Raw genomic sequence first — 25,521 nt, 5'->3', positions numbered from 1 at the left:
CTTGAATTTTTCTATATATGAATTTCACACAAAAATTTAAAAACGTTAGCATAAGTGAGTTAAAAATACAACCAAAGAATAACAAAGAAAATTGCCAATTAAACTCTATGGTATAAATACATATTTATAGCTCCTCCGTATCAATCCACACAGAAATGCCAGTAAAGTTGTAACCTGCAAGACCAAATAAGAGTGAGGAAGACAAAGGAAACAAAAGTTTGAGAGGGAGATGACTGATGAGAAGTCACTGGCTAGCACAGATAAAGAAAGCTTGATACCAACAAGATCCAAATCATAACCCAACGAGAAGTCAATTCATACTTCAGAATCCTAGCAGTACTCAAGAGCTGCAGGGCTGGAGTCCAGCTCAGGGGTAGAGCACTTGCCCGGCACACACAAGGCCCTTGGTTTGATCCCCAGCAGAGAAGAAATAAAAGAACTGGAGACTGAGGCCCAAAGTGGGCTAAAAACTAAATGCCTAGTTGGAATGCATTAAGAAGAAGGTCACTGTCCCTAGACGCTTCCCGACAAGCGTCTGTGCCTCTCTGGTCCCGGCACAGGTTTATGCTCTGAAAAGGCCAGACAGGCTCAGAAATGCGACCCCAAGCACAGTGGATATGAGAATGAAGAGTGTTATGGTTTGTGTCTGGGTGTCCCCCCAAAGCGTCATGTGGTCACGGGGCAGGCTTTTAGGGTTTGATTGATTATGGGTGTGAGAGTTACACCCGCCCTGGGGTGGATAGTTTGCATATGTAAGGGAGAGCAAGAGGCTGCTTGGGGCCATTTCCTGGCTTTTGTGTTTGTTGCTTTGCTGTGTTCTGCCGCCATGAGCTGTAGCCCTCTGCCATGTGCCACTCTGCCTTGTAATCTGCCAAGTATGCACTGAAACCTCCACAAACTGTAAGTGAAATAAACCTTTCCTTCCTTAATTTTGGGCGTCAGGTATTTTATCCCAGCAAGGAGAGAAAAGTAACCAAGACAAAGAGTCATCTGCGATGAAAACAAGTCAAAAGAAAGTCCACACAGAAAAGCAGAAAGGCCTGAGAATCACAGTGAATGTCTCAGAGAAACAGCAGCTAGGCTTTTATGTCCTAAAAACAGGATGGTAAATCCATCAGGGAAAACTACCATCTAAAGGAGGAAAAAAAATCAAGAGGTACTAACATTGGAGGATACTCCCATCAGATGATTAGGCCTTCACTGAAGTTCCCTATGCTGAAACCCACCAGCTGACAAGCCACCCAGACACAGGGGCAAAAAAAATCCCTAGTATCCTTAGAAATGTATGAGGCACTACATTACTTATTGCCAAAGAATGAGATTTTTTTTAAAACAATAATCAAAGAATACAGAGTTTTCATTAAAATAAACATTAGAATAATTAAAATTCAACTGAAGGGTTAAAAGTGATACTACAGCAAACAGAAACTCCAAAAACACACCCAGGATTTGGAGGCAGGTTTATTTTATAACAAGGAGCACTGACTGGGATCACTTCCAAAGTATCAAGCCCTGGGGGCTGGGGATTTAGCTCAGCCGCACAGCTCCTGCTTGGCAAGCGCAAGGTCATCAGTTCGATTCCTGGTACCGGAAGAAGAAAAAAAAAAGTATCAAAAGCCCTGATCAATAGTGGTCTAGGGTTTCTATGGGATAGAGGCAGAGTGACTTGCCAATTGGGGACTAGTTCTTACACTATACATCATAGCGACCAGCAATCAGGTATGTATCACAATCACTAGCCATTTCTAAGAAACAAAAGTAGCAGGAACTGTAACCAGAACTATTACCTGGGCAACTAACAAACTAAAATATACTGGGGAGGGGAGATATCCTGCTACAGTTAAAGTCAAAAAAGTGCCTAGAAAATGGGAAAAATATAAACAAAGAAAACATAAGTAAATTGGAAAATCAACCCAGAAGTACCAACATTTTACCAATGTTTTTAAAAAAGAAAGATGGAGGTTTGTTCGATGATAGAGTGTTTTCCTAGTATGTACAAGGCCCTGGGTTCAACCCTGACGTGGAAAAAAGCAAATAAAAGAAGAGATTAAAAAAGAAAAAAAGCTGGGGATTTAGCTCAAGCGCAAGGTCGTGAGTTCAATTCCCAGAACAGGAAAAAGAAACCAAAAAAAAAAAAAAAGTAATAAAAGAATATTTTTGTGAAACTGAAAAGAAATTACTTTCAAAATAAAAAGGAGGGGCTGGGGATTTAGCTCAGCGGCAAAAGCGCCTGCCTGGCAAGCGCAAGGTCGTGAGTTCGGTTCCCGGTACCGGAGAAAAACCAATCAAAATAAAAAGGAGTCACTGAATACCAAGAAAAAAGTTCAGGCCAGAATTTCTTTTGAAGTCCTAAAAACGTTCCACAAAGAAAAAACAAGTAGGTAATACAGAACGAACTGGAAGTCAGAATAGTCCTATGGCTTTCAATAACAACAGAACACCTAGAAGAGAAAACAAGAAGACCTTCAAAAATCTAAGAAAAAAATAATCTTTTAAACTAGAATCACATACCCAGCAAGATTAGTATAATAAATTCACAGTGATACGAACAAAAAAAAAATCTTTTTTTCTCAAGAAACTCCTGGAAGATGTGCTCCTATAAACCACTGAAATAAACCAAGAACAAGAATGACAAGAAACCACAGAGAAGAAAACTCAACCCAAAACAAGAAAAAAGAAAGTCTCAGGAAGATGGTCACCCCAAGCCTCAGGACAACAGACTTGCAGTCTGATCAATCTAGACTGGATTAAAACCACAGAGAACTGCAAAGTGTATTTCAGAAGAAAATGATAAAAGCACCTGATTCTGATTTGTTTAATAGGATTTTCACTGTTCTGTTAAAAAGTTCCAGGCCTCTATTTACAATTTCATATTAATTATATTAATTACTGCAGTTACTTAATAAGTGAAAAGAGGCAATTACAACTAGGAAAGAATAGAAATTTAATCATAACATCAAGTGAAATTTAATCACGGTACACTTCACTTCCTTACTATGAACGATATTATATCACCACACAATTATAAATACTGTACATGATTTCAAGCCAAAAAGGATAAATACACTTGAAAATAGAAATATCACAGAGAAAATCATATCTTGATGTGTTTCTCTTTATCCTGTAAATCATTCACCATATCTAAAGTCACTTTCCCTCCAAAAGTCACTGCTCCTCCAATCTTCTCCTTCCTTTGGCCTTATGGAGCCTGCTCTGCACAGAATTTACTCCAAAATCTTCTATTAGGGCGAGAAAGTACGTCTATCAGTCATTATGGAGAAGTGCCAGGAGAAAGAGACCACACAATACCATTAGACCTCTACAGATCTCCTTGTGGTCTTCCATTCACAGGAAGCACCAACGCCCCCTCCTGGTTGTCCTGAGACTGGCCCAACAAGCCAAGGCGGGTACTTGATGGCAACTTAGGAGTTCCTGGTTCTAAGAGGGGTCAGCAGGATCCCTGCCTTGCCTGAGCTGCCTCCATCACAATCTTCTGACATGACACAGACCATACAACCATTGATGGCTTGTTCTAAGTCCAATTCTGAGGTTCATGGCTGGTCATCTGTATTTGTTGAAGACACCATGCACTGGTTTGGGTTTTACTCCACTACTTGTTCTAATTACATGAAAAGTTTCAAAACCTATGCCACTGCCATCTTCTCAGAATCATCTTCTATTTGACCTTGTCAGCTGTCCTCAAGTATTATTCTAATAAACATAAAATTTAACTGTAAAGAGAGAGATACAGGGGCTGGGGATTTAGCTCAGCGGCAAAAACGCCTGCCTGGCAAGCGCAAGGTCATGAGTTTGGTTCCCGGTACCGGAGAAAAACCAAAAAAAAAGAGAGAGATACAGAGCACATTACAGAGATGAGCCCCACCTTTCATAGAAGGGTTTTAATTAACTGCTTTTGAAAAAGCAAAAATGAGTATCAAAGTCCCACTGGTGTCATTTATGTTATTATCTATGCATTATTGACTTTTGAAGCTCCATGACCCCCAATACTAGTAAGCATACCTAGCATCTAAATCTTGGTTTCTAATTAACATTCTGTAAAGCGGGACAGAGAACTACTTAGAGAATGGATGATTCCAGGTCAGAGAGAGAAAAAAATATAAACTGAGAACACCTCATAGCAGCAGAAAGTATGAAAGCGCTCAAAATAAAATGATGAAGTTATCTCAAAAGGATGCCATAAATAATCTAGAAGAACTCCCAATGGCCAAAGCAGAACAATCTGACCAAAAGAATAATTCCAGTGGATTATAACTAGGTTTACCAGGTGAAACACAGAATAATCAGTTAAATTTGTACTTAGATACAGAGTTTTTGCTTTAGTATAACATGACATTGTAATATCCAGTATGCCAATTTCTACATAACATTTATAAGTTGATCTCTAATAATAAGATAATTACCCAGTAAAATATGTGAAATTCTGTACCACATGGACTCAATCACTCCCAATAACTCCTTTCATTTCTACATAACAATAAATCTAAAATTCCCCCAGAAATCAATTATTTATCGCTTACCTTATAATCACAGATTAAGATTATGGAGAATAGTATGGAGAAAACCAGATAATCAAATCTCACAACATTACATTAACAATATTTATTTCATCTTTCTTAATAAAAAATATAACACAGGAACTGTGCAGTCTCATTACGGTTTAAGTTGAAGTGTCAATATTCTTATAAGAGATGACATTTCATATTCTGGCTTTGCCCCCATAAGATATACCACTTAAAATTTATGAGAAGTCATATGCTTCTTAACAAGGTAACAGAATCAAAATGCTCTAGCACTGCTTACCTTTTAAACAGTGCATCTATGTCAAAGCATTCATAAATGTAGGTTAAAACTGATAATTAAAAAGATCATTGGACTTTTTTAGAATCAGAAGTGCAGACAACTCTTATAAATAAGTTCCAGTAAAATTATTACAGGCAAAGAGTAGCAATCACCTCGGAATTTTACACCTCTTCTTTCAAGTGAATGTTTGTGTTCCCAAAATGAAATGGAATTTTTGGGATTTAAGGTCATAAAGCTGGAGCCCTTATCAATGAAGTTAGTGCCCTTATATGAAGATACTAAGATATACAAGAGCTGACTCACTGCCACCCCCAACACACACACAGTGAAGAAACGGGACAGGGCTATATGCAAACCATGAAGAGTGCCCTTAACGTTTACTACGTTTGCCAGAGCATTGATATATGGACTCCGCAGCCATAGGACTATGAGAAATAGATTTCCGTTGTTTTAAGTAATCTAGTCTATGATACTCTGTCACAGCTGCCTAAACTAAAAACAACCTCCCTTAGGTCAAAAGATAAGAACTGCCTTGATTTGGAGTTCAGGAAATTTCACAATGATGAATAGAATTTCCCTTTGAAGATCAAGTTCAACATCTAGCTCTTCAATCATAAAATATTTCTACTGAAAACAAAGTGGAATATAACGTGGATAAATTTTGACATTTCTTCTGAAATGAAATTCCTTGTGAATCTGGCAATTTCTATCTTCACTGCACACAAAGAAAGTACATTCAAGAACCTCTCCAAGAGTCTGAAAGGCTAAGGATTTTTAATTATAAATTCCTCTGACTACAACCTACTTTAAAAAGGGGCTTTTCCAAAAATAAGTTGAATCATTTCATTCATTTGCTTGCTGGAGACTTATGAGTAAAGAGTCCTCATACAGTTTTTTCTGTTTCTCTCCTAAAACATCAAACCACCCTTGGAGAAAATGCATAAAAATTCACTGATAAAACCAACTGGCATCTTCCAGCACAGTATGATGCTATAATTAGCAGGATATTCCTTCTGTTTACTCAGTGATAAATGGGAAGACTGAACTTACCGAGCTAGGGCTAGAATGCCGCCTAACTTTAGGCGACTCTTTGCCAGCGGAGGAGGTCTTAAAGTTAATGCAAGCATTGTTCTCAGAATGCACCCTCTTTACTTGATTAGTCGGTTTCTCAAACGGGTCAAAAGTGCTCTGCGTCCTCTGGACCCGGACTTTTTTATCCTCAGGAATTGTGTCCAGGTGCTTGATCACTGAGTCCATTCCCTGGCAGTTCCGTGTAGACATCTTTGTGACACATATCTGGAAAAAAAAATTAAATTCAGAACTCTGCACTGAAACTTTCGCATCACTAAACATGCAGATTTCTTATTTTAGAAAGTATGCCAGATTCAATTTCAGGAAACACCCGAAAAGCCCATATTCTAAAAAACTAGACCAGTTTCAATCACAGTACGAAAGTCCTCACAATCATTCTGTTCATACACCATTAGAACTCACATTTTAAAAGCTATCCCTAAAACAAGAACCTGATAGTGTAGATCACTAGTTCCAATTATTCTTGAACTGTCATATCTTTTATAATCTGACGCTAAGTGTATATTTTTAAATTATTGAGAGAGTATATAATGATTTAATGTCAGAAAAGATAGAAAACAATCAGATGGTCACTTAAACTGAGGGGTTATCACAGAAGCAGTTAACACAGGCTAGAGGAAAAAGGCACCATACTGATTAAAGGTTTTATGTTATATAATGTTTAAAATCGGTCTGCATCCTGAGTTCATCTCCAAATTGGAACAGAATTGAGCCCAATTCTGGATTTTTTGCTCTTTAATTCCAAAGCTAACAAATAAAAAGGAACAATATCAATGAAAAACACCAAGTAAAAACAACCTCATTACAAGGTTTGTTATATTCCTCCACTAGACTGCTAATTCCTTCCCAATATCTCATTCTCTTCTAAGCCTGCTCCACTTTTTATTTTAGTCTTTGAGTTTTGCTCTGTTTTCCACTTTATGCTCTAATCCTTTCACTCTATGTTCTGGAGACTTTGGTGTCTGTACTGAAAAAGTGTATAGTCGCTAGTTTGTCTGTAAAGCTAGGTGTTAATGGTTTGAGCTGTAAAGGTCTCCTAAAGAGCCATGTGCTAAAGACATGGTTCCGAGCCCATGGCACACTGGGGATAATGGAACCTTAGGAGGCGAGGCCTCATGGAAATAAAGTCACTGGAGTTTGCCCTGGAAGGGCTACTAGAGCCCCAACACCTGTCTCTTTCTCTCTTTGCTTCCCAACCACCATGAGGAGAGCAACTTTGCTATACCATGTGCTCCCCACCATGACGTTCTGCCTACCACAGGCTCAAAGAAACAAGCAAGGCCAAGTGACGATGAACTCAAACCTCGAAAACCCTGAGCCAAAATAAACCTTTCCTGCTTTGGAGTTTCTGAACAGGTATTCTGTCACAGTGACAGACAGCTAGCGTACCAGGTTAATTTTATTTTCTGTCTGAAGAAATGATAACTCTACATGAAATTGCTTTTAGAATATTTTTCTTCACATGAAAAATTTCCACATCCCTGTATGCTATCAGGTAAGGAAAAAGAGGTAATATTCAATCGAAGTTAATACTGTTAATGGAGAAATATAATTTTTGAAACAATATGTATAGGTTGATTCCATATAGGCAATAAATGTATATATCTATGTCTACAGCTATTTATCTATACATATACACAAATATGTATGTATATACACATACACACACATATATATGAGAGATACAAATAGATACAGGTACACAGATAGACAGTAATATTTGTGTGTGCACATGTATGTGTATGAGTAGAAGCACAGTAAAAATTCCTGAAGGACATATACCACACTCAACTTCAGGTACCTCCACATACGTAGAATTGTTGTGCAGATAAAGGGTAAGATTAGTAATATTTTTACACTCATGTATTATTTGAATTATATATATGCCAATCCATGTAATTTTTAAAAATACTAACATAGAAAGGCATATATAATTAAACTCAGCTCTTTGAAGTTTTTGCAACCAAAAGATAATCCTAAAATTAAATATTAAGCATCAACTCTGTCCCAAGACAACGTCTCCACTACTAAATACAGGTTAAATGCTAATTAAATCAAAGAAGGATGTATCAGACTAAAGGTTTTAGGGGGAAAACATTTAAATTCCTAAGCCTGAAGTATTCCCAACTGAATATTCCTAAGCATTACACAGTTATCATTTTTTCCATCTAGTAGCAAATGATCAAACAGAAAACAATGTAAAATAAACTTTTATATTGTTTCTCAGAAACAGTAAACTTTTACAAACACAGGCCTACGACCATGATTTCACTCGCTACACTTATAAATATATATCCTGCTAGTTAGCTCCTAATTCATAGGTCAATTAAAAAATATATCAGCATCCCATCCTGGTCTGCAGAGTATGATCATTTCCAGGCACCCCTCCCTTTTTCTTTTCTTTTTGGAATCAAACTCATGACCTCAGGCTTGCCAGGCAAGCACTTATGCTGCTGAGCTATATTCCTAGCCCCAGGGACCCCTCCTAAACACACGCTAAACTCCCGACCTTCTCACCTACTTTTATGCAGCAAGGAGCCTATGTTACTGCACTGTTTTCCCACAGTGCCTTGCTCAGTACCTGGCCCACAATAAAGCTCTGTAGGATTCTGTTGAGTTAATAAATCAGATTCAGGAAGATTCGTTCAAATAAGTAATCTTTGTACTTTTCTTACCAAAAGAGCTAAAGCTCTGAGGCATTACAAAGCAATTATTGTAGCATTATCAACAAGCTTTAATTGCAGGTTCATTATGACACCCAGGATTCTAAAACAACAACCGGGCTGGGGATTTAGCTCAGCGGCAAAAGCGCCTGCCTGGCAAGCGCAAGGTCGTGAGTTTGCTTCCCGGTACCGGAGAAAAAAAAAAAAAAAAAAAAAAAAAAAAAAAAAACTAAAACGACAATCAATATTCCTTGTCTCTGAATAACCCTCACCCTTCAGAATGTGATTACGATGTGATTCCCTACAATTTTTCTATGTTATGCATTAGACGAGCGGGCCTGATAGAACCTGGTGAGCTCTTTAAAATCAGGGCACTTTCTCCAGCTAGCTGAAGAGAAGGTCAGAGGGGTGCACTCTGGCAAGCCTGGAATAAGGCAGAGACTCGCGCTATAAATTGCCTGACGCGTACCACAGGGCATACACTGGTCTCTGTCTCACAACTTGCAGGTATATGGGGACCACTGCTCTGTATAGGCAAGAAAATTATTTCTGCTGACAACTAGTGATCTGTAAAAAGGGCATGAGGCCCAGTTAATAACCACAACCAGAATAACACCCTGATTTCAGCCCAGAGAGATGTGCACAAAAAATTACCTACTACTCCACAGCCACACTTCGAAACTATGAAACTATGATGCAGTAAGTCAGGATGTTGGCGGCACCACGCTACACAGCAACAGCAAGCTAATACATTCATTGAATTTAAATTTCCTTGAAGCACTCTGATATCTGAGCACAATGTTCTTAAGGAACTGCTACAGATACACACTGTACCAGATCCAGGAGAAAATCAGCAATAATTCTCATGACTAATGCCAACATATAACCATGTACTTAAGAATCTGCTACATGATGTAATTTCATCAGTTTATAAAGCTCAAAAACAAGTTTTCCACATTAAGTCTGTACACAGTATATGCCAGTCTCCACTGCAGCCAGGTTTGTTGAATAATACGGGTATCAGTACCTGCTGTGCATCTTCTTCCAGGAAAGTAATCGATACTTGAGTTTTCCACATAGTGCCAAGTAACTGCTGTGAACAGGTTCAAGTTTCCAATATTTGGGACGAACTACGTAAATGTAATCTGGCCCTCTCTGTTAACTATGAGTACAAGAGAAAGCAGAACCAGGCCCTTGGGGATCTCCCAAGCCTCTCTGGCCATTCGCCTTGCAGACCCTAAACATACAAGGGGAAGTTTGACCTAGCGAATAACCCAGGCAAGCGAAGTAACAATAGCGCTCATTCTTTGCTGAAAGATGTAATTTCTGGTGACTCTGAATAAAATTATTGAAGTGCGCAGCGTACATAAGGAAGAGAGTAAGCAGTGTGGACTCAGCAGTGCAAGAGTGCTAGAAAACAGATTACACACTGGTGCCGTCCACCAGCACCCAGGACTGCAAGTAAATCCTTCTAACAACCTGTCGGCGCTCTAAATAAACTCTTCCCTGCAACAAAGAGAATCACCTTTCTTCCCACAACAAAATACTTATGGTCAGTGCACTAGAAAGTGTTGGTAAAAGATATAACCTAACACAGAAGAAAACTTAGAGACAGGTACATGATTTGTCAAAATAGAAAAGAATGAGTGGGAATCCCTAAACCCCAAAAAGGCAGATTCGTCCAACCAACAAATATGAACCCTTTTATCCATTACCAATTTTCATATGCATCCCTAGTGCCCAGATTTTGGCCTTTGTTGTAATTCCCCACTGAGAGAAAAAGAAGGAAGCCTTCTAAGGTAATGGATTCTAGCTCATTGGGCAGGAAGTACAAAAATAGCTGGGAAACATCCAGCTCTTACAGAAACATAGGCAATCTTCAAGTGTCCTCGAGAATGCTAGCAGGTCAAAGGAATCTGCCTAAAGTGGCTCCCATTGACTACACTGTGATTATACATATGACCATTAAAAGGGAAAATAATAGTATAGCTTAATGAAACCAATTATTGAAACACCATGAGCTCTTTAGGATTTCAAAAGAGAAAAGGTGTAAGACAGAGCAAATGACAGTCACAATATAAAAGGAGGACAAATATAATAAGATGTGGTTGGTTTTAACAGAGAGAGCAATAAATAACCAAGTGGTGTTAGGCAAAGTAGGAATACACCAAGAATACGCATGGCTGGTCAAGGCATGTGGGTAGACACACCGAGATCCAGAAAGAAGAACAACATAGATGTTCCAGTGGTGGCAGACAAGGCCAACGCAACAAAGCAACATGCTAAAGCTGTGTTCCTAAAGTGACACTTTACAAAGTAAAGTACAGACATATGGTAGAGACACCATACTGCAAAGAAAGTCTATGTGAAACCAATACAAAAGACATTTCTAAAAAATAAGTTAACTCTTACAAATATCTGCAAATTTAACACTAAAAAGGAAAATCAATGTGGCTCCCAACCAGTGACTTACATATGAATCACTAATTTGGGAAAATCAAACAAGACCCAAGGATCAACAACTCCAACCCTGTGACCTAGGCAGTCACGAATACGCAGTATTTTACTTCTGAGTCTATAAAGATTATTCAACCAAAGAAAATATAAAAAACATTATTACTGAACTCCTTGGAAGGAAGCTAAATGAATAGATTTATAAGCCTAGTAGGAAGGTATAAAAAAGAATAAAGAAATAATGAAATTAATTCAATCCACAGTGTGAGTGTTTTACAACAGGGTAAGTGATAAATGCGGTAATATGATTGGTAGTAATTATATTTGCACATGTTTTCTTTGTTTAAAGTGTCTGAAATACGTTAAAATAATCAGTCACACTAAATTAGTATGTAAAATTAAGGGAATTTAATTAAGTCAATAATCATTGCTTAAATAGACAGAGACAAATTGGTTTTTAAAATTACTTTTATTAGCTACATGTATTTGTAAGCACATGTATGTGGGTTCTCGGCCAAGTACAAAGGCCATGTAACTGCCCCAGGCACAGGAGATCACAGACATTCCACACACCATCAGCTTCCACTGTCCTTTCCCCGTGGTTGTCAGTGTCCTCAGCCTGGGAAACCCTCCTCCCACACCAAAACACAACTGGACTCCAAAATTACCTGTACTCAGAAGTCATTGATTAAACTCCAGCCACAACCCTTAAACTCCACCCATTAGCCCTTAGCTGGAATTCACCTCAGTGACTATGTATTGTGTCTCCTACAATATTCTGTATTCCTTAAATTGTAATTATTCTTTTAATTAACCTCAACAACCTGATTATCTCTTCTACAGGAAAACTACTGTGGGTCATATTCGTTGTATAGACTCTAAGAGTACCTTTGCCTTCCAATTTTCTCTTGAGAAGTCAAATAAAGGTTCTTTTGACTAACTTAAGAAAACTGAGAGGCTTCTCCGGGCCAGAAGAAAACATATTGGTCATCTCTCTCTTCAGCACATCCTAGTAAACAAGTGCGTTACCAGCCCCATGTGAAAACAAGACAGTCCAGCATTAATGTGTGTTAAGCACATGTTATTTTGTGACTGCATGTTTTCACCCGTACTTAATTCCATTCAGAAATGAAAGTGACAAAAATCATACAAGGAAGGATGTCTCATGGTACTTGGAAATATTACCAAAAAAATGCAGCACTCATCTCAAATACCAAATAAACTTCTGATCACTGATTTTTTTTCCCATTAAATTCATGAATTTAGAATTTCAATCTTGGGGAGATATGAACCACAATATAGCTATTCATCTCACCAATTAATTTGGTCTATTCATTGGGAAGAGAAGTTTGCTCATTTGTTGGTGGATCTAAACTCTCCTACTACGAACTGTTAGAAATTCAAACAGCTCCAGGGGCTTCAAAAGTCACAGTCTAGGGCTAGGGATTTAGCTCAGCGGCAAAGCGCCTGCCTGGCAAGTGCAAGGTCGTGAGTTCGGTTCCCGGTACCGGAGAAAAACCAAAAAAAAAAAAAAAAGTCACAGTCTGACCTACAATGTTAGCTTAGGGCCATGTAAAACCCACACAACTGTCTACTGAAGTCACAGCAACAGATGTAAAAGAGCACAACTTAATTCAGTTAAGGTCAGCATTCATTTCAAGGGAACTTATTCGGGCTGAAAATTGTCCCTTCGAATTAACCATTTTCTGGTGATTAGCATTTTTTGGGGTTCAGAGTGTGTTCTCTCTACTTCTCCACTCCACACTCTTCCTTGAAGGCAGGTACCAGAAAGGAACTGGCTCAAAAGACTCCTAAGCTCACCCACCACAAATATGTATGATGCACCTGACATTCATGAAAGAAATACATAACGCAAGTTCAGTGCAACACTGTACAATAAGCACAATCTTGACAACCTCGTAGCACTTTTCTTCTCCCCTTACCCATTCCCCATGCGGAACTGAGGGTTTTCTCAATAACTTCTTTCAAAATCTCCTCCCAGTAGAAAATTATCATCAGTCATTTATTGACAAGTTTTTCAGTACTTAAATCTGAGTCTTACCTCTCCCAGAATTACTTGAACTTTAAGGGTTACAGAACAAAAACATTTCCTCCCCTGTACAAGTGGTAAGAACTTCCGCCCACCATGAGGGGACAGACAAACATGGCACTTGGGAGCCAGAGGGGACAGAAGGAATTTCTGATACCCCTGGAATCAGTGATGTCCGCCTTCACCATGACTTCAGCCTGCAAGACTGGAAGTATGCGGTCCTCTCTTTGGTTGTGGGTTGTGGTCTTCTCTTACTTCCTCAAGTGTGTGTATGTCCACATCCCTGTGCATGTGTGTGGCTGGAGATGGAAGCAGAAAGGGACATGTGGAACAAGATGTAAGCTGTGTTATTTGTGTATATATAGAAGGATGGATGTGTGTGTTTTCGCTTAAAGCTGTGTTTTATCAGAACCAAGCTCTTGGCCCTAATCACTTTCAGAATACTAATATCCATAAATCAGAACCAAGTCACTTAGAACAAGCCTCTTAGATTTTCCAGGTCTCGGTCTTCTCATCTGAGGCGGCCACTCTTTCAATCTCCCTCGGTTCTGATGTGTCACTGCAGACACTGGGCAGCAGCGTGCATCTGGTAAGTGACGGTGAGTAGATCAACTGCCTAAGGCCAGGCACATAAATTTGCTTCCTTGGGCCTCCTTTTACACACCACTTCCCCTTAGATTTCAGCATTGAGAAACAGTGAAGACAGGCACACACCACAAACAATTCTCATCATTTCCAGTCTTCTTGAATTTTTCTTGACTATGAAATCTTGGCATTGTTTCTCAGAGATTTCATTCTGGGCATCTTTGTGAGGAATTACAGTACTTGTATGCAGCTCTGTGTAGCAATACGTTCTACAGAGTATTTGGCAACACTAGTTCTGCTATTAAGTGCTAGTCATGCCCCTATGTCACTGGTACTGCTACAACCAAAACTCTCTTCACTACCAACTATATCATCTTTAGATCATACCTCATAATCTGTCCTATATGTTGTTGTCATACGTTTTCATATAAGCTTACTGTGAAATTTTCTCTCATATGTTTGGTGTATTATGTTAAAAGTGGCAGTTCCTGGGAGTGGTGGCACATGCTTGTAATCCCACCACTCAAAAGGCTGAGGCAGGAGGATCACCCTGAGTTTGAAGCCAATCTAGGCTACACAGAGAATTCAAGGTCAGCTTGAACTGCACAGCATGGCCCTGTCTTAAAAAAATAAACAGTGGCAGTAGGTCTGTCTTTGTCTTGCACTCTTTCTCATTTTCCATGACTATACTGTAAACTCCCAGGGCACTACATAAACCAGATTTTCTGTTCCTTTAGTGACCCCAGTGCATAACAATGGGTGTTCCATTAGTACTTAGTTAATCATGGTTCACTTTCCTTACGAAAAGCCTCTCCTTTTAACTACAAATAGCCCCTCAGAAGAATCAGTCCTAAGAAACTACACTGAAATAAAGCCTCTTCTGAGTTGAGATATTGTCCAGTCAATCAAACACTTTCACCAGCTGTTTCCACTCATCAGCATTCAATGTCTAATACTGTGATTTTGGTTCTAAAAGGATTATTTCTCTACTGACCAGTTTCTTTGGGGTCTGACCTAATTTCACTTGAATGTGAATCCATCAACTAATAGACACAGTCAAATGGAAAAATCTGAGGACACGCATTCTTTTCTGCGCTGCAGCAACCATAGTTATGTTATAACCTTTACCGAGCCATCGTCGGATAACTGCTTTGTTAGTTCCATCAAGAAATATTTAGATGGTCTTCCTACCAGCCTAAGCTTGATAATGTACCTAAAATAACCTGATTGACTCCTTTCTTGACTGTTATAATATATACTTGAAATTAGATATATAAGATATAGTTTTGATTACAGGTTCTTATAGACAGATGTGTTTATTTACTGACTTCTCTAGGTTCTTAATTTTATGAAATCATAATGATAAATGTTATAAACAAGGTTTAATGAACACTCACAGCAAGGGCAGACGCACCATCTACATTATTAGTTGAGGCCTATATAGTCTTTCAGTATGTCCTTATCTTTGGGGATGGGGATTTCCTCTGGGAAATTCTCTAACCCCCTGCTGCTTGTAGATTCACAGCACTAACATCACTTGGAATGCTAGGCCCATCACAGTCCCACGGAGTGAGAAGCTGAATTTCAACAAGACCTTCACACATTAAAATTTGAGACATGGTACTCTAAGCCAAGTAATGATACACTTTCTGATATAGTCAGATAAAGGATTAAAATTCAGAGAGAAGGCAGCCCTTATTGAGGCAAAATTTGCTTCCATCTCTTAAAACAACAGGAATGATAATCATGTCACTATTTTGGGGGGTAACACTGATCAAACTTCACACACTATATCGTGGTAATTTTAGATAATCTTTTAATGAAATTTTGAATTCTGAGATAAGATGTTCTAATAATGTGTACCCAATAGATATACAACTACAAAAAGTAATGGGATAACAGCGAGCAGAGAAAGAAGAACATACATGGATTATAACAGTTTGAGTAACATCATTTCCTACACAGAAATGTATGGGTTCATGTATTTTTAATACAGAAGCACTGTTGTGCCATTAGACACCAATGGACATCTGTAAAAAAAAAATTGTAACAATCCACAGAATTCTTTTAAGGAGCAGTAAATCCAGAACCTTGCTTTACTTTTTACTTATCATGGTTTATTTGGTAGTTTGGAAAAGGAAAGAGAAAAAGAACGTTAAAAAGAAGTTATTCCCGGACTCATAAAAGAAATTTTAAAAGGAAATTGTATTTGTGAAGAGCACTATATAAGCTAAAACATATCCTCCCCTTGAGGGTGGGGCATCCTTTCCCTGTCGGACAGAACTGAGTATTTCTCCCCGCGATTTAGACAACGCATATGATTTCTCACCCCTTTTCTGTAGAAGAGTGTGCAATACATTTGTCAGGTACTGTTTCCACTACAAGCTCATTAAATATCCCAAAAGGTCAAGGGAGAAAAAAAGAAGGTATGGTAACTATCTGGTTTCCATTTGATAGCCACAATTATAAGCAGGTTAAAATTCCATCACGGAAAGAAGACAGAATCGGGGGTGTGGCATTCATATCCCATGGCCACTCAAGTACCCAATCCTGGAAGGTGAAATATTAGAATTGACATCTAAATTTCTCCCCCCACACTTTCAGAGCCAGAGGCCTCAGAAATCGAGTATGGAGATGAGAATCTACACACACAGCAAGGGAGTTACTCTGTCCTGAGATTTCACAAAGCCAAAGCCTGTGCCAACCTACAAAATTCCCACAACTGCAGTGGGGAAATAAAATACCCATTCTCAACAACGCAGAAGAGTCAAGCTACACAGAGTGCCTCACACTGCATGGTTAATTAGTTTCTTCATCAAGACAGTATTCCCCTAAAGCCCCTATTCTAGAGAAGAAAAAGTCCTTTTCTGCACATAGAGATTTTCCCCCTTCTCTCACAGAATTTACAGGTTTAAATATAGCTCTTCTTTTTATTAGGTTTTGTCTTGAGTCCTACCTGAGAAGGGGAAATCAAAGTATATTTTCAAAGAACCTCACAAGGTGTGAAGTGCAAATACTCTGGCAAGGGGGACTGAGCAATGTAAACCATAGCAACTGAACAATGGGGGTCCCTACCACGTCAGAAGCACTTATAACTAGCACACAGAACAGGTTGAATGTGAAATCAATAACGTGATCCGGAACGATTTCTACCTGCACACATATGTGTAGTGTTTGAGAATTTTCTTAAAGCATTATAAGGTCTGCAAAAGCCGTCACTTGTCTCAAAAGCTGTGCAAAAGACAGTCTCAGGTGTCACTTGAATCTTATTCTGTCTCACTTCTGAGTTTCTCCAGACCATCTACAGCTTCTTTGTCCTAAGCCAGGCCAGTTCTGTCTTCGTGTTTATACCTTTAACTATCGCTCTTCTGTCCTTCCTCCAAGAGAAAAAGCATCTGCAAGATGCAATGACATCATAAATGGACACTGGAAAAAACACACTACCGGAGGTCTGAGGGATCTGTTAGGATCTGAATTCTCTTCCCCTGCTAATCACATGAACAGCAATTAAAAATAAGGATTATAAATATCTTTTAATTTTGTACTATTATCTTAGCCTGAAACAGATGGTTACACAAATAAATACAAGTTACAGCTCCCCATCTATTATAACCACTTTTAATAAAATTTAGTTGCATTTTTAATGCTCAGATAATACTTTAGTGGTTAACGTCGAGAGTAAGGTCATAAAGTTTAAAAGTTTGATATTTGTCTTCTACTAAAATAAATCTAAAAGCAAACCTGACCAAAGAATTCAGAAAAATATAGGGCACCACTCAATACAGCATTGACTTTTGAAGCGCTTAACATTTTCAGAGAATCATATATGGGTCACTAACCACACAGAGCTTATGAAGAGGAACACGGGGAACAATGAGGCTTTGAAGGGAAAAATGGAAGGATCTTTCAATACAGCTCTGACAATTGGCCCGTCTGCTGCAAAGAGCTAACATTTCACAATAATAAATTTGACAGCAATCCCCTAATGATAAAGTCCTAACTGATTTCATGAAGATGGGTTCTGTAAGCCTCTCCCACAACTGAGAAAAGTCAATAGGGACGCCTAACTGAGATACACAAGGTGAATTCAGAAGAGCAGCTGGACGGATGCACATATCCCGCTGCCTGTCTGCCATATGAAAACAAGCCCCAGTGCTTCCAGAGGCATTTCACTGTCAACACTGTATTTTCAGCGAGATCTCATTTAATAGAGGAACAAGCTGGGGGGGTCAATGTGTTACCACTGGACAACAGGCGAAGTCCACTGAACACACACTGGTCCAAACTGGGGCAAATCCCTTATATCCTCTTTTCATCTACTCAGACTCGAGATCATTAAGAAACAGTCACGTATGCTCTATAATCAAGCAAGCTTGGGAGGGATCTTGGGCCAGATGCAACATAGCTGATAGGAAAGAGATGAAAATTGAGGACTTCTAGATGAGGTGACAAGGACAGCATCAGTGATGGCTTTTTATTATATAACGGTCACTATGAAAACTGCTTTCAAAATCATTTCTCAATCTCCACAACTACTCCCTAAGGGGCAGTATAATTAGCTCAGTTTTATAGGTGATTAAATTGAGCACACATGACATAAGATGTCCACAGTTGCACAGAGAGTAAATACAGAGATGAGATTCGTTGCAAGACTCAGGCTACAATGCCACTCTTGACCACTAAGTTGTCTTTGTTACATGTCCCCTGAGAGCAATGTCCTCAGAGAAATAAAGAACGGACCTGACCTACAATACTCCTACTCATTCTGTCTTATCTCTCCTAATGCAAAAGCGAAGCACTTTCAAAGCTGCAGAAAGTAACTGGTCTGTGGGTTAAGGTTTTCTGGCCTATTAGCCCTTCCTTCTTACAAACCCACCACTGTACTAATCATGCATTCAATTAATCTAATTCTGAATGAGCCTCATATCAAAAGTCAAGCCGTAACAGAAAAACAAGAGCAGCAGGAACAGAAAGCAAGAAGGAGGGGCTGGGGATTTAGCTCAGCGGCAAAGCGCCTGCCTGGCAAGTGCAAGGTCGTGAGTTCGGTTCCCGGTACCGGAGAAAAAAACCAAAAAAACCAAACAAAAATAAAGAAAGCAAGAAGGATCAGGCTAACTGGGAGGATGAGATGACTCGGGTTTTAGACGATGTCCTGTCATCCTCTATACATGTTTGCCCCTGGGCAGGGAGTTAAAAGCATGGATATAAACTGTTGACTGACCTAATCTAGGAATGGTCAAATCCACTCATGGTGAATAAGGGGCAGCTCTGCGGCTTTAACTGGACTTTGTATAAAGGACCACCCAGCAGAAAAACCACCTGGGTTTCAAAGAAGCAGCGTCAGGAAGAAAGCAGAGAAAGAGAAATCTACACTGATGAAGCCAAACTTACTTACCTCATCCAATGGGAAAGTGCTTAGCATGGCATCAAGCTAATACCTTCTCCTATTCCATCTAAATCCCATCCTATCTAAGTCTGGGGGTTCCTTCTTGAATGTGCACTGCAAAGAGGACTGGGGAGTAAAAAAAAAGCTCGCCTTGGGCTTCAGGAGATGGAGTAAGGTTTTGATCAGTCTTTGCTTACAAAGTTAGACTGAGGAAGGGGCTATAAGCCCTGGGAAATTTGAGCAATGATGACAGAAGACATAATTCAGCTTCCCAATGAATATTCCAATTGATTGTTGCTCTCTATCAGCAATGAATAGACATGAAAATATTAGCAGCCCAATTAGCATGCTCCATTACCAGGACTATAAAGAATCCAAATATGCCTAGAGATCTTTCCCTCCATGATCCTATTCCTTATTCTTTACCCCTTTCTATAGGCTGTTCTTTGTAGTATCTCTACATTACCGATTAAGGACATTTGACCTAGTGACATCATGGAAAGATTAAAAATGATGCTGTCCCATATAAAAATTAAAGCACACACAGAAAAAATAAAGCTCTGATATGTGCCACAGCATAGCTGAAATGTCAAAACCTGCTAAGTGAAATAAGCCAGACACAAAAGGCCAAACATGCTATAATGCCACTTGATAGAAGGTACCTAGAAGAGGTAAATTCATAGAGAAAGCTGACTACAGATTACTAGGAGCTCAGGGAAGGAGGAGAATGGGTAGCTATTATTTAATGACTGGAGAGGCATGGGATGAAGCAAAACTTCTGAAAATAGTGATGATTTCAAAACACTGAATGTACTTCATGCCACTGAGGTGTCAACTCTAAAGTGACTAAAACAGTCAATTTTCTGTTGTGTATTTTAAACACAACCTAAAAATCAAAACATACAGTATCTCTCTCACAATTACCAAAATAAAAAATAAAACACAGTCTGCAACAGAATTTCTCCTTGAAATATTTTAAGAACCAGTACTGTAGTGGCCAAGTGTGGTGGTTCACACCTGCAATTCCAGTGCTGGGAACCTGAGGTAGAAGAATCACAAGTTTGAGCCCAGCCTGAGCAACTTAGTGGCCTGGTATATGCCCATCCCCAAATATACATACACACACACATACATACATGCACACATACATACAAGTCAATTGTAAGTTGCACGAGGACAGGGACTAGATCTATTTTACCCACCACTGTTACACAGTAGACTTGCCATAAATGTTTGCTTGATAAATAAATGCCTAACATAAATAAATAAATAAATAAATAAATAAATAAATAAATAAATAAATACCTAAAAGAAAGTAGGGAAAGGGATCCCCAAGTTGGGAAATACGACATTTAAAAAGTACTGTACTATTCATGAGAAAGTATAATGGAGCATATTCCAAGGAAAAATACCAACATTACTATACCCAAGCTCTTCCTATTTTATCTGTCTTTCCTTCCCAGCTTACCTTACAATGTCTTACACGTAGTAGGCAGCTAATAAATTTTTGTACATCGAGGGGGAAGATATAGTTATAAAATCAATGTCATATTACTACTCTACTATCCCCTCTTTTAAAAATCACTTTCCTAAAGATATACAATTTCTTCTGGCAACGAATCAAAAAAAATAAACTTCACAGCTTACACACAGTGAAGGTAAAATATAAATAGCTAGAACATATCGCTCTCAGAAAAAGAAACTGCAGACATAAGGCACACTGTCTTCTATACAGGAAAAAAAAGTTTTCATTAAATAGCTTATAACTGTCTTTATTTTAGAAAGTAATAAATAATCAAAATAAAAGAAAATCCAAGGATTCAGTCCCAATAATCAATGTCCAACCTTTACAGTAAATAGTTGAGGGAATATGTAAGTACATTTAAGGTTGCCTTTTCTGGGAAACAAAAAAAAAATGTTTTTAACTTACTGTGAACCATAACACACTAACAATATTTCTCTTAATTCACCTATCAAGTAATCGAGTGTTCTTTTTAAAATTTATTTATGTCACAAAATTATATAGAATGGGCTTATGGCCAACATGTCATATACTGATGATACCGTCAACTAATATTCACTGCGTATAACATTTACATTTTACATGAATTACTAAGTGACTCAATATATATTAAAGTCTACATAAGTAGAATATTTTTTCAGCATAAAGCCAATTGCTGACATCCTTAACATTCACCACCTATACGAAAGGTGAATTCACATAAACTCATGAGGGCCATGTGAACAGTATTAACACGTCCTTCAATTCCAACCCCCACCACCCACTATCAAAAACTGTACACCAATTAACAAAGGAAACAGAAATTCAACCTCCGTGCATGTCAGAGTCTGCATCTCAGTCTCCTCATTTTTATCTTCTTTAGGAGCAGGTGAACATCCTTTGGAAGCAGCCTGTCTGCTGCCCTGCTCTTTCATGCAGGCAGGGGTTCAGCATTAGCATCCAAAATGCCAACGGTCCACTAGGAGAGGCAGCACTTCAAGCAGAACCGCATGAAGGATTATCACTTCCGTACATGAAAGCAGAACCACTACAGGTGTAATGATGCAAAATACCAGCACACTGACCTCTGCTCCACGGCACACACTTAAAGCAGGTGCACGTCTGTGCTCCAGGAGGGTGGGGGAAGAGAGGAAGTCCCAGATCCCTACTACATTAGAGATATTTATCTCTCTCAGATCCAATCCACCTAAATGTATGGAGACCAGTTTACCAAAAAAACAGTGATCTCCCGTCCTTTACTTGCTTTTCTTAGAGGGCACTGAGTCAAGCATAGCCAAGCAAAACAATCTTTAAGATCTCTCTAAGCTATAGTGAACAAGACTAATTGCAGGAGAAATGAGACTCAGACACGGCAAAGAAGCAGTCACTGAACCTTTTCCTCATCTTACCGCTGCTACTGATGTTTACAAACTACAGGCGATAGCCTCGGGAGCCTAGCAGACTCTCCTCTGAGTAACCTCCTCTCAGATCCCTGATTTAAACACCCCTTTATCAATCTGCGATGCTTTTGGCAGTTCAATGCAAGAGAGTGAGTAAAATGACATGCAGAAAGTGAAGCCTTTTCAAGTTGTAAATGAGTGAGTCAGGATTCTGACTTGCCGAGGTGCTCCAAATTAAAATCCTTGCTATAATTTTAAGTATGCTCCGTCTTACCGTTTTGCTGTTGTCTCTCTCAAGCTCAATTCACCTGGAACTCTTTAACATATCTCTAGCAATGCATTTGCATGAGGCCAGCCTCATACAGCAACTGAATTCACATCTTTCTGCACTAGCAAGCTGAAATGGTACGGCCGTACTACAACCAAGACAGGGGGAAGCATAAGCAAGAGAAAAAAAAAAAAAAAAAAGCCAGAAATCATCTCAGAGAAGCTGATCTCTGGGGATAAGGCCAAAAAATGGTTTCAAAAAGAGCAAAAAGGACATGCAAACATTCAGTATCAATAGCAGTAACGGTTCAATTTTTTCCCCAAAGAAATCTGATTTTTTTTTTTTTCTCTAAACACGATGGACTTGCCTGTGGAGTTCCCAGGAAGGCAGAGTAACCAGGCTCTGCAGCAGCATTGCAGCCAAAGTAACTGTGCATATGCTGTCCAGGCAATCCACAACACACTGTCTCTTCACAAAGATATTGATTTGCAATGCAGGGCTGCTTCAAAAGAATATAGAGCAGGAGCCAAACAGTTAATGGTGACTGCAGAGGAAAAGAAACATTTAATCAAGGGGATGCACTTCATTGTGCTTAATTTAATTTTTTAAAAGCACTGGAGAAAGCCAATAAGTGTCCTGAGTGACAACCCCATTAAACAATAATCTGAGGTCTCACAGAATGCCAAGTTTAGGCTACAGTCATTCATGCTGCAAAAGCTGGGGAGATGGTTTAATGTGTCTGTGTACATGCACTTGTCGTATGCAAATGGTGTATAATGAGAACTCTAAAATAACCATACACCAAATACATGAAGCTAAAAAAAAATGCACAGGTGAAGCACTGACAGAACCAAAGTGACAGAATGCAGAGTTTTGAACCTGCAGAAATTACTGAGGGAGCTCATGCCAAACTCAAAAATAAAACAGCAATCAATAAAACACAAACCAGATCTCACAATCTTTAGGGATATTGTGCCAAGTCATGCCACAAGGTGCTGGGTGGCAAAGAAAGTATGCCAAACAACCACTCTCTCAGCGACCTCTACAGGAAAGTGGCTGATCTGCAGTTCATCTTCCTTAAAAGGCTTCCTAGCCTCAGAAATAACCACAAAAGCTCACAAATTAGATAAAGATGCAACAATACAATTAAGAAGAACCTTAGGCAAGAAATTAAAAAGTCAAGCATGAAATCTGACCTCATTAATATTCATTTACTTAAGAAAGAAATTCAGAGGCAGTAACTAGTAGGTCACTGATGAGTGGTCAATATCCCCATAACTCCTGGGGCTTGAGGTCTTCCCTGGTGATCAGAAAGCCCAAGGAAAAGCATTTTTCCTCGGCATCCTAATTGGTTTAAAAGAATCATCTCTCCATACCCCTATGTGTAAACCGTCTTCATCAATTTGAATGACACCACAAAAATATTCAACTTTGTTTTCCTACAGCAGAAAAGTCATCCAAAACTCTTACCAAAAGCTCTTCCAATGTAAGTATTATGTATTTCCTTGCTCCCTACAGCCAAGAAAGAAATATATCTCCTGAGTTTCTGAAGACTATTGAGTTATATAGACATCATATCTGCATATTTCAGCATCTTTCAAGAAGTTGGGTTTTATTTGTGATTGCCTATCTCTCTTACCCACACGCTCCTCTTCCAGAACCAATACTGTCTTCACTAAACTATTTAAGACTTAATCATATCCTATCTCATGAAATTCTTTTACTTTTCGCATTTTCACTATTTTAAATCCCTTGAGGAATAAACCAAGACTACTGCATATTTCTTATTCCCCCACAGCATGTAAGGGAAGGCTGGACATCTAGCAAATATTGTCAATATATAAAATAATTAATGAATTATCCAGCTCCATATTTTTTTTTTTTTTTTTGGTTTTTCTCCGGTACCAGGAACCAAACTCACGACCTTGCACTTGCCAGGCAGGCGCATTTGCCGCTGAGCTAAATCCCCAGCCCCAGCTCCATATTTTAGACCTAAAAGCTGTTCTTAGACAATGTCCCTTCCTCTACCATTCTATGTTCTTAGAAAACCATCAGTGTTAAAAATGCTCATTGCATTGAAGTAGTTCCCATGCCTTTTTTTTCTTTCAATCAAGTTGGCTGGTAAGAAAATGTAAACTATTCATGTTTACTAAGGGATAGGGAAAGTATTACCAGAAAAAGAAAAAAAAAAAACCTTTCTCTTTTATTCTTGGATTTATTCCTTCAATAAACATGTACCCAATGTGCCAAGGAATGTGCATAGCCATGTTCTCTGTATTCAAGGAACCCAATGAGGAGTTAGAGAAGAAACAGGTGATTATAACGCACTAAAAACACCCCCGTGTGTTGAGGATTGCCTGGACGGCACATGCACAGTTACTTTGGCTGCGGTGCTGCTGCAGAGCCTGGTTACTCTGCCTTCCTGGGAACTCCACAGGACACTTCTTCCCATGGGTATAAGTATCCGCCCTGGAATGCCTCGGAAAAGACTTCATGGGGAAGCTAGCATGAAGCTGAGGCTCCCACGCTCTACCCAGGAGGGAGAAGCATTTGAGGAACAGCACAACACCTGCAACTGGACGTTGTCTCAGGAAACTGCCAACCAGTGTAGCAGTGGTGGCCACTGTGAAGGCTGAAGGAAAGGTGTTTCGATGCCAGGTTGTAAAAGGCCCTCTGAGCCATGCTAAGAAGTTAAAAATTTTATCCTACAGCAAGCTGCTGTTTACTGTAAAAGGGAGCCCCTGAAGGACTACAGGTAGAAGAGGGAATCGATGGGATTTTTCACTTGACAACAAGGAAACGGTAGAGGAGATGGATTTGGAGGAGTCCAGAGGGGAAGAGGAAGGTCACTTGGGAAGGTAAGACAAGGCCCTGAATGAACGTAATGAGTTGGGGGTGGATGCAAAGACAAAGGAGGCAAGAGACATCAAGCGTGAGTTACACGTTGACCAGCTGGACCCAAGGCACTTGCCGACCGAGTGCAAGTGAGCAGGTCACCTACAGCACCCACCAAGCTGCAGTCCAGTCATGGTGGACGCTCGTTCTTTTCCTCAACACTGATTCCTGCCTCAGAACTCTTACCTTAGCTGTGAGCTCTACCTAGAAAGCCTTTCCCCAGATGAATGGGTGGCTGCCTGCCCACTACCGAGCTGGGCCTCAGAGTCCCACTCAGTCCTCGCAGTCCTTCCCTGGCTTCCCTCCCTATTCTGTCGCACTGCAGGGCTTCTGCCCACCAACCTGCTCGGTCTACCTGTTTATCTTCTTCCCGCTCTAGATGTAAACTGCTCGAGAGCATGCGTTT

The 25,521-nt window shown here is 39.4% G+C and overlaps 1 protein-coding gene across 3 annotated transcripts in view; it reads right to left on the bottom strand.

Annotated features, from left to right (window-relative positions):
• Cdk14 (cyclin-dependent kinase 14) overlaps positions 1–25,521 on the bottom strand; it is a 548,127-nt gene that overhangs the window by 409,305 nt on the left and 113,301 nt on the right. The window contains exons 1-2 of one of the 3 annotated variants that reach the window (XM_005387994.2): positions 22,227–22,338; positions 5,872–6,117 (exon numbers count right to left, since the gene is read on the bottom strand). In XM_005387994.2, the coding sequence (XP_005388051.1) occupies positions 5,872–6,102 (231 nt within the window). In that variant the 5' untranslated portion in view covers positions 6,103–6,117; positions 22,227–22,338. Of the gene's footprint in view, positions 1–5,871; positions 6,118–21,382; positions 21,481–22,226; positions 22,339–25,521 lie in introns of those variants that run through there. The other 2 variants (XM_013516047.1, XM_005387996.2) reach the window with 2 other exon arrangements.

The sequence above is a fragment of the Chinchilla lanigera genome, unplaced genomic scaffold (genome assembly GCF_000276665.1).
Source record: "Chinchilla lanigera isolate Chin_1 unplaced genomic scaffold, ChiLan1.0 scaffold00031, whole genome shotgun sequence".
Lineage (NCBI taxonomy): Eukaryota > Metazoa > Chordata > Mammalia > Rodentia > Chinchillidae > Chinchilla > Chinchilla lanigera.
This window is presented reverse-complemented; position numbering and strand designations above follow the sequence as displayed.